Source organism: Anarrhichthys ocellatus, unplaced genomic scaffold (genome assembly GCF_004355925.1).
Source record: "Anarrhichthys ocellatus isolate YVR2014 unplaced genomic scaffold, GSC_Weel_1.0 scaffold419, whole genome shotgun sequence".
In the NCBI taxonomy this organism is placed as follows: Eukaryota; Metazoa; Chordata; class Actinopteri; order Perciformes; family Anarhichadidae; genus Anarrhichthys; species Anarrhichthys ocellatus.
The window spans coordinates 31498-41884 of record NW_022280393.1 but is presented as its reverse complement, the minus strand read 5'-3'; the positions used below and the strand labels follow the sequence as shown (position 1 = coordinate 41884).

Below are 10387 nucleotides of genomic sequence, written 5' to 3'. Positions count from 1 at the left end.
TAGAGTTTGGTACTAGATGGTAGAGTTTTGTTCTTGATGGTAGAGTTTGGTACTAGATGGTAGAGTTTTGTTCTAGATGGTCTGATTCTAGTCACAGTTAATTTCTAGTAATCATAATTTTATTCTAGATAGGTTCTAGACAACATGTTCTCATCTGAACTCGTCACATCCTGACGCTTGGATCAGCCCAGTGAATTAAACTATGACGCTCCAACACCTGATTAACGTAGTGAATTAACACAAAAACATCAAGGTTGGGTTTATTTAAACCGCAACAACGTAACAACTAACACTTTAGTTGTAGTTAGCACAGTCTGAGAGGAAATCTGCCTGGAGACAGTCGACCGTGTGAATATCAACCAATCAATATTCATCAGAGTAATAATTCCGTGAACTTAAAAGAGAACAAAGTTTAATTTGTACGGACTGTGTTCCACCGAGGATAACGTCTTTATGTGAGCTCGTATGAACTCCCTGTTGAGCTCATAATGTTCGGTAATAAGTTCAATCTGTGGGAGTCTCAGTGATGAAGCTTCAGTGGCAGCTGAGAAAGTGTTTCCTGCTGTTCCAGTGTGAACACTAATCACACCTCCATGCTGAGAGCATCAACACACACACTTCTTTATTACTGGAATATATTCCTGCAGAAACAAACTCTCAGCACGTCCTGTGATTGACCAATCACACGGCTCCTCCGCTGATGATGACAGAGGTCAGAGAGGTGCTCTGTGATTGGTTGGTTCTGGTGACATGTTACAGACGAGACGCACGAGTCACCGTCTGTCTGACTGCATCTGTGTGATGTCATCATCAGTCTGAGTCCTGGTCTCTCTCACAGGTGAGTGTACAGGTGAGTGGTTTGTGGCCAATCAGAAGGCTCCCTTCTCCGTTGGATCATCCAGTGAGCATCATCAGTCATTGAAGCCGACTAATACAAATAAAACAGCTGTTGTTGTTCTGAGTGGCAGCAGCTCTTCCTCTTCCTCTCAATGTAGTCGGTGTTTCTCTTTGACATGTGATCGTGTTACCTGGTGTCTCTCAGCCCAATGCATTGTGGTTGCTTTTAGTCGAGACATCAGGAAGCCTTTAAATCTACTTCATCAAACTGAAATAAACATCGTCTGTGTTTATGAATCAAGTCAGGCTACGAGTCACCAACGGACGCATTCGGCTTAAAGTCACCAGATAACACGGTCACAAGTTCAGCTGAAACACCGGCACGTTGGACAGAAATCTGCTGTCTGTGAGTCTCCTCGTCGTCTCCTCGTCGTTCCTCATCGTCTCCTTATCGTCTCCTCATCATGTGTGTGTGGTATAAGACATTTTGTTTCCCACAATTCATTGGACAAAGCTCAGAAATACAGAAACATTCAGGAGGTGAATTCTAGAAACAATCAACGTTTAATTACAGAAATAAAGTCCTGTAACCATGGCAGCCTCGGAGGCTTCGTGACCCGTCAGGACCGACAGCGAGGAGGCGGGACTTCACCCGTCAGGTGACTAACAGCAGATGACAGGAAGTGTTTCACACCTGTCGGACGCGGTTACCACGGAGACGGTCAGAAAGCAGCTGATTGGTTCACCCTGTTGGTCCGAGTTAAACCTTTCAAACGATGTACTCTCAGCTTGTCTCCACTCCGTGTTTCCTCTCTCCTCTCCTTGTTTCCTCCCCACTAGTCTCTGCTCCTTGTGTCCTCTCTCCTTGCCTCCTTTCTCTTTAACTTCCTGTAAGGAGGACATTTTCTCTCTGCCTTTCAGTCTAAATATTTCTCCCAGAATCCCGCTGGGCTTCAGCGGGGGTCACATGGTGACCTGCTAATCATGTGGACATGTGTGTGTGTGTGTGTGTGTGTGTGTCTCTGCTCATTGACTCACGGACACATTCATCTCCACCGGTCCGCTTGATTGGTCGGTTCACAGTGGGGGGTCCCCACTGTGACGTGACCTTTAAACCATTAAAGGAGCGTTTCACGCATACGGACACGCTCATTACAGACAGACATCACCTGTCTGTCTGCTGATAGTGATAATAAAGATAATATTAATAATCCTCAGCAGGATTCAGACTTACATCTGCAGACAGAAAGTTAATTTTGCAAGAAACAAAGAGACTGAAGCCAGCTGACAGATAGAGATATCACACCCCCCCCCCCCCCCCCACACACACACACACACTCACACTCACACACACACACACTCTCTCTGTTCCACCTGATAACAGTTTAATCTGTTTCCATTTATTCCAGTTGGAGCTGCAAGAACTCAGCTGTTTTATTAAAAACATATTATTCATTGTTAATCTGTGTTTTAGTTTTAAAACAAACATAAATACACAAAGTAGACATTAAATGAGGTCGTTTTAAAAGAACACCTGCTGTCTCTTCCACAACACAAAGGAACAGGTTCACCTGTACAGACCTGTCAATCACCGTGTAGCCCCGCCCTAAAGCATCCCCTGCTTTATGGTCTGTTTGACTCTAAATGGACCATAATGTACTAAATGAACATCATGCTGTATTGAAGAAGACTTGAAACTAGAGATTGAGACCATAAACTCATGTTTACAATGTTTACTGAGGTAATAAATCAAGAGAGAAGTAGAGTCATTTTCTCATAGACTTCTATACAACCAGAGGAGTCGCCCCCTGGTGGACACTAGAGAGAATGCAGCTTTAACACATGAAGCTCTGACTTCACTTAAAGAACCGGAGGTTGTCTCTTGATTGACAGCAGCTGTTAAAAACAGCAGCAGAACATAAAGGTTTCCTCATGAAAACACTTTCAATCAATTTTAAGTATCTGTCTATTAATAACCGATCATTACATCATCACCTAATATTCTGCCTCCTCAATAAAAGACAGAATCATATAAACGCCTCTCAGTATCGTATCGTAAGTCCAGAAGTTGAAATACGAGTTCTTAGTGAACCTATATATTTAATAATTTACAGAATACAGCTGCTCTGTGTTTATGTCGTCTGCGTTGACCTGACCTGTCAATCAACACGGGAGTGTCAGCAGCAACCAATCCCGTGGCTTGGATGTTAGCAGTGGGCGGGGTTAGTGTTCAGTTTACATGAGAGAAGAAAAGGTTCATATTCTTAACGACAGGTCTCAGTAATGTGCTTTTAGTTCTGGTTAAATATTACTGACACACACACACACACACACACACACACACACACACAGCAGTGTGTAATGAGTTGAGTCAACATTTGCTCTCTCTCTCTCTGATCTCCATTACAGGTTAATTAGACTCGACCTCTCTGTTCAAACAGTGAACCTGCTGCTGGTTCCACTCTCACCCTCTGATCTGGAGTCTGTTAGACGTGAGGAGAGGAGGCTGTGGACACGTGAACATCGGCAGGTTGTTGTAGATGTTTGACTTTGTGATTTATATGAGACGAAATGAATACATTTATAGATTTATTGTTATTTATATGATGCTTTTTGTCTGTTCTTCTCTGCTGATGTCTACTTAAGTATGTTGGAAACCGCAGAAAATGTTAGATATTGAATTAAAAATGTACTAAAATTCTGGATCAATTCCAACCCTTCATCGTTCATTGATTGATTGTTTCAGCATTACACGTGTTTACGATTCTCGTCATGATGTCACTTCTGTTTGTTTTTAATATTTTTTATGTCAAACTCTGGACAGACGGGAGGCGGAGCCACAAACTTAACTGATTTATCTTTTTAATTGATAATACATGAATTATTCAGGAGTACTGTAGCTAGAGAGCTGCTGATTGGTCCGTCCAGTCGCTCAGGTGAAGGTCAGGTGATCTGGGATTGGTCGCCACGCGGCAGCTGCCATGGAAACAAAACAACAAGGACAGGTGAGACACAGAATGCAAGTTACCTGGGCGGGGCTTAAAGAGGGGGCCAGGTATCTGGGCGGGGCTTAAAGTAAGTCAGTGAAATGTATTTATAAAGCGCTTTTCACAGACATTAGTCACAAAGTGCTAAACAGGAGCAGACTTACAAGCATAAATAACACCAAGTGACCATATAAGGGCCAACATTAAACACCACACAAGAAACAGAAAGAACACAATTAAAACATGGCTTAAAGGCCGAGGACATGAGTCTGAACAGGTGAGTCTTCAGCTTCTGGAAAGAATTCACAGAATCAGCAAAGTGTAGAGGTGCAGGCAGAGCCTTCCACCGCCGTGGTGCTGCTGCCTCAAAGGCTCGGTCAGCTCAGGTCTGAAGGGGAGTGCGTGGGACCGACAGATCATTTAACATGTTTGACCTGAGAGCGCGGGTGAATAAGGCTGAAGTAGTTCAGCTACATATGTAGTCTGACCGTGTAGTGCTCTGTGAGAGAGGGTGAGGAGTTTAAAGTGGATCCTAAAAGCTACAGGGAGCCAGTGGAGAGATCTGAGTACGGGGGTGATGTGAGACCGTTGATTTGTCCTGGTGAGTAATCCGCCGGCAGCGTTTTGGATGACCTGCAGGAGCAGACTGACTGAGTGATGAGAAAGGTGTGTTACAGTAGTCGATGCATGAAGAGATGAATGTGTGTATGATCATCTCTAGTCCAGCTGTTGATACTACAGATCTCAGTTTACTGTTATTTCTTCGGTGGAGAAACATGATCTGGACAGCTGCTGGGGGTCAAACGAAACTGATTGGTTAAAGAGGTAGTCAGATACCTGTGCGGGGCCTAACAGGACGTGAAGCCCTTCCAGTAGAAGTTCTTGCAGCCCGCTTTGCGTTCGCGGGGGGACAGGTTGTTGGGGGGGTCGACGGACCGCTCCAGGTTCATCCTTCCACCTGTTGCCATAGAAACGACCTCAGCCTCCCGCTGGGCGTCGGCCTCCGGCAGAGACATCTGAGCCAACAGGTCCTCCACCGCACGTTTACTCCAGTCCTGCAAAACACGGACAACTTTGAACTTGTTTACAGTGTAGAACAACTGCTAGTCTGAGTCCTGCCCGAGCCCTCCATTGCTTCACATGATCTTCTGTCTTCAAGCTTCAACATGAAAAGTGATGAACATTAACAGCTTAATGAGCGGAGAGAATGTCAGAGACTCTGTGACTTCAATCTGAAGAAATATGAAGAACAAAGTGAAAACAAGAATAAAAATGTAGAAAAACAATGTGGATTCAAGCCAGATGTTGGTCGCACAGCAGCCTGACTCATCTTATAGTCATGATGTTCAGCACAGCCTTGACTCTGGATGTTTTTAATGTGTTTATTAAATGTGGTGCATCTCAGACTGTTGGGGGACTGTTTTTATGTTTTATTTCTGTTTCATCTTTATTTGTTGATTTAACAAAATTAATTAACAATTTGTATTCATTTTTTCTTAAATTTCATTCATTAGTTTATTTTTATTGTATATCGAATGTGTCACTGATCTTTCTGTTGTTATTATTATTGCCTTTCTTTTACTTTGTAAACTCTGTTTTTAAAGGTGCTCTATAGATAAAGTTATTATTATTATTATTATAATATCTGACTGAAGAGTTGATGTTTGTGGATGTTAATGAATGAGGCGTCTCGCAGAATTCAACTTATCCTCTCATGGAGTTCCTCAGGGCTCCATTCTGGGTCCTTTACATTAAATGACAATATGGTGTACATGCGTATACAGCTTATTCACTACCAGAGTCTCTCTCTGTGTGTTGAACACAAAGCAACTAGTCAGCAGTTAGTAGAGCTGCAGTAGAGATGATGTCAGAAGAACAGAAGGAGAAACATCATGAAGGACTTGGACATCAACAGGTTTATATGAACAAATATGTTTTAGAGAAGCTGTTTGAAGGAATGAAGGAGGGAGGCTGAGTTCACACTTAAACGTGGATATTCATTTTCACAAGCTCTGTAAACAGCATAGTAGGAATATTGTCTTTTATTTTGGTAGGTGTGTTCCTGGACAGGAAGTAGCTCTGTTTACAGATTGTGTAACATTTTAATGTTCTTTCTGTTTGTTTTTCATATACGAAAGATGATGAAGCTTTAATACCAAACCAACAAGTTTGTCTTCATCACTTAAAAGACATGTTGAATGTCAGTTAGTTTACTTAGTTTTCACTGATGCTAATGTTGTTAGCTGTTAGCATTTATCCTGTAATGGTCACAAGTAACTAACACACGATTCAGTGACAGAGTCTCACTTTACACCTGAATTACATTTTGAGGTTCTGCAACACCAAAACAAAGTGAAGGAACTTTAAAAGAGTCAGACCAAAATAATCATGTTTCTCAGTGGAAATACAGCGTTCTGATTGGCTGTCGGCTCTCTCACCTGTGACAGGAGGCCGGCGCTGCGAGCTCGCTGCAGCAGCCTATTGGGATGCAGCTCCAGGTCCAGGTCCCGGTTCCGGTACTGCTCCTGGTCCTGATCTCTGTCGGGCTGTGAGGAAACACCCGGGCCGCACAGGACCAGTGCCAGGAGGACCAAGACGGCGGGACAACAAACGTACTGCATACCTGCCAAAAATAATCGTGAGGAGAAGAAGAACATTTACACCAAGGAACGAAGAAGTAGAACGACAAAGAAAGAGAAGAACAGAAGGTTCCTACTGTCGGCTGGTCTAGTTTCTTCTGTCTGCTGGATCTGGTCTCTGGTCTCTGGATCTGGTCTCTGGATCTGGTCTCTGGTCTCTGGATCTGGATCTGGTCTCTGGTGCTGGTTCTGGTCCTGGTCCTCTGGGTGCTGCTCTTTTTGAAGCCGGATGCTCCTCCTCCCTTAGGTCACATGGCGCGCTGTGTTTTGATTGGCAGCTAGCGGCGCTGCGGGGTGATGAAGGAACGCCGACATTCCAGTTAAACACACGTCCATTAGTGCTTATTGACTTTAAATGGAGTCGTAACAATAAAAGCATCAAACTATCAGCAGCTCTGCAGCCGCCTCGTCTTCAGCAAACACGACGGCAGAATGTCCGGCTGAATTAACGGAGCGTTGGGAGGATTAGCAGACTTCATTAGCGCTCGCTGATATCTCCATTAAACAGAGACGCAGCAGCAGAGAGTCGCCCACTCCACGTTTAGTGAGAACAAACACAGAAACACTTCCTGTGAGTTTCTGATGAGCTCACATGGCTGAATGGAACACTTAGAAAAGACTCATAACAGAAATACTTCGAGGCAAAGTTCCTGAAGTAGAACATCTAATTCTGCTGCTCCGAGATCAAATCATATAACAAATATACAACATTCATCTTAATGAAGAATAAAACACATTGATTTGTTCCTTTTGTTCACTCTTGTATAAAAATCTTAAATCTAATAGATAATTAATAGATATCCAGGGTTTTGTACGGTGGCCCAGAGAGCTCAACTCAACTGAAGGCCAGACATCAAATATACTGTTGAGTTGGTTCAATACTGACAGAAGCTTCAACACAAAGTTCTCCATCAGCAGCGGCCATCTTGTTTGTTTAGGACGATGACACAAAGACTTTATTATTATCAGATGAACAGCTGTGATTGGTCCTGAATGTCTCAGGCCACAGTGAGGTTCCCATGTAGGTGAAGTGTTTAAGTTTGAGTAGAGGAAAGAAGAGAGCTGCTTAATGTTTGATTCATGTTTCATGTCAACGTATCCTCAAACAAACAGTTCTTATGTCATCCTAAGAAAAGTTACACATTTTTTTAGGTGTTTTCCTACTAAAGTTCAGCAACACGTGTCAGTTTCTGCTCATTATATTAATACAGTCTTTTCAAAACTTCTGTCTTCACAGGAAACTACGTAGTTAGATTTAGACAACAAAACTACCTAGTTAGGTTGAAACAACAAAACTACTTATTTAGGTTGAGACAACAAAACTACTTAGTTAGGTTTAGATGACTAAACTACTTAGGTTTAGACAACTAAACTACCTAGTTAGGTTTAGACAACTAAACTACTTAGGTTTAGACAACTAAACTACTTAGTTAGGTTTAGACAACTAAACTACTTAGGTTTAGACAACTAAACTACTTAGTTAGGTTTAGACAACTAAACTACTTAGTTAGGTTTAGAAAACAAAACTACTTAGGTTCAGACAACTAAACTACTTAGGTTTAGACAACTAAACTACCTAGTTAGGTTTAGACAACAAAACTACTTAGTTAGGTTTTATTAAATAATGTTGGTTTGAGTTGTGATGAATATGAAGTACCGTTACTGTCCTCTTTGTGACATTTATGCATCTTTGGCTGTTCTGAACTGAATTTGGGACTTTTAATTTCAAAATCTGTGTCAAGTTGTAGAGTTTAGTGAAGTCGTCTACCTTTATTTTCATGTGTCACGTGAGGAGGACATTCAGTTTTGATAACAAAAATCTCAGTGAGAACTGAAAGAAAATTTGCATTTTCAAGCAAGTTACGTGACAAATTAATCAACGTTGATTTCTCGTTTCACATGAAGAACAAACGACGGTCTGCTGGAGGATCCATCTACCTCCTCTCCGTCCTGTGTGACACGCCTTGTTTGGTTCCTGTCGTCCCTCCAGCCTCTGATTACTGATCGTTACCTTCACCTGAGTTTCACCTGGACTCACCTGCAGCCCGTTCCCTCATTAGTACCTCTGTGTATTCACACGTTAAGTCTGTTACTCCTGCCGGTTCCTTTTGACTGTCTTTTACATTTTGTTCGCTACTCAGACTGTTTACCTGGTTTGACCCTTTGCTTGACTCTTAATCTCACCTTTGAAGTAAACCACTTCTCCCTGAACTTGAGTTTGCGTGTTGCTTTGTTCTTTTGGGTTCAATCCTGCCTCCAGTTGTTAGACTGAGTGTGTTTTAGTTTTGGCTCATAGGTTTAGGTCAGAATGCTGGATGAGACCTGTTTCTGTTCATCAGTAATCTGAGCGATATACGGAGCTCTTTGGTGATGTTTTTATATTGATGTGGTGAACATGGTTAACATATAGTGGTGTTTGTTGTTTATGTGAAGTGCACATGATGCTTGTTGATACGTATTTGAAAAATGAACCTGAACAAAAGAATTTGGTTTAATGATTTACTGTTAGAACGTAGAACTAGACGGGATGTAATAATGATTGAGGTCTCTTACTACAAACTGTAATTATCTTTCAGGACGCTGAACCGTCACGACCACGTCACCACGAGGAAGTGTTAATTAAATAGACCGCTAAAGAACACACAGGTGATTGAGTACAACAAACATCTTTCAGCCAAACAAGAAGTCAACATTCATTTATTTGTCACGTAACTTGCGTTACGTTCTTTTCCTAAACGTAGAAATTACTTGAATTAGTTTTGTTGCCTCCACTTAACTATTATAGATCTATCTATATACATACTATATCCATCCATCAGTCCATCCGTCCGTCTATCCATGCGTCCGTCCTCCAAACATCAGTCGTCTGCTGCTAAAATAAATCCGCCTCCTCCTTTGTCTTCATCACTTTCTCAGAATGCTAATAAACGAACATTAGCAGCAGCTGGTTGCTGTGGAAACACGTTAACCGCAAGCAGCGGTTGCTGAGGAGCCACCGGTATGAACACACACACACGCACGCGCGCGCGCACACACACACGCGCACGCACACACACACAGGGGCATGATGGGAGAGTGATGACATCGCTCCCCCCGTGATGCGTTCATTGTTTTTGTTTCCACTCTGAGTCACTGAGTGAAGTCACCGACATGTAAATGATTTAATTTAAACGTCTCATCAGGACCAAACTGAGCTGTTACAGGAAAACTGTATTTAAATGATGTTTTCCATTATGTTTTATGTAAATATTCATACATATTATATTACTACAGCTCACAGATGAATCTGATTGAACTCATTCTCTGGACTCTCTGGTGTGTCTTGTTGTTCTTATTTATAAAAAAACATTTTGTTGTGCGCTACAATAAACTATGGTTATGATTGTAATTATTATTATTATTTAGATGTATAATCTTATTCTCACTGCAGCTGAACAAGGAAACTGTCTGTTGACATAAAGAGGGCTATTTTTTAAGTAGCAACTTTACATTTGGAAGATTTCTACTTAATTCAGTCTCAGTCAGAATGCTGAAAATTAAATAATACACTTTTACACTTTTTCATAATTATTTATTGAGCTTTTTTTTTACAGAAGAGATTTAGCTAAAAGTGATCAACGTGTCTGCAAACAACATTTGATATATCTGATACTTTCCTATGGAAGCCAGAAACACGTCTGAAAATAAACTTTAAGGAGAAGACGGTGGTTTTGATTGAAATAACGACAGAAGTTAAGAGAACAATGGTCTCCTGGGTGAAGGAGAGCAGCCCGAAGTGCTTTACAATAAATAAATAAAAATACGACACATTTAAACACGAGCAAATATACTTTAAAAGTAGACCCTAAAAAGACAATCGATGCCTCAAAAGAAAGGCAAAGAGCATCGAGAATAGTGAAAATGAGGAAAACACGTAATCCTTCA

The 10387-nt window shown here is 41.6% G+C and overlaps 1 protein-coding gene across 1 annotated transcript; it reads right to left on the bottom strand.

Moving 5' to 3' along the window:
- Positions 1 to 3682: 3682 nt before the first annotated feature.
- Positions 3683 to 6589, bottom strand: LOC116401397 (somatostatin-2-like). Its single transcript, XM_031879761.1, has 4 exons — positions 6541 to 6589; positions 6263 to 6447; positions 4662 to 4879; positions 3683 to 3813 (listed from the first exon to the last, which is right to left on the bottom strand). The coding sequence occupies exons 2-3, from the start codon at positions 6443 to 6445 to the stop codon at positions 4673 to 4675; spliced, it is 390 nt and encodes a 129-aa protein (XP_031735621.1). The 5' UTR covers positions 6446 to 6447; positions 6541 to 6589; the 3' UTR covers positions 3683 to 3813; positions 4662 to 4672.
- Positions 6590 to 10387: the final 3798 nt, after the last annotated feature.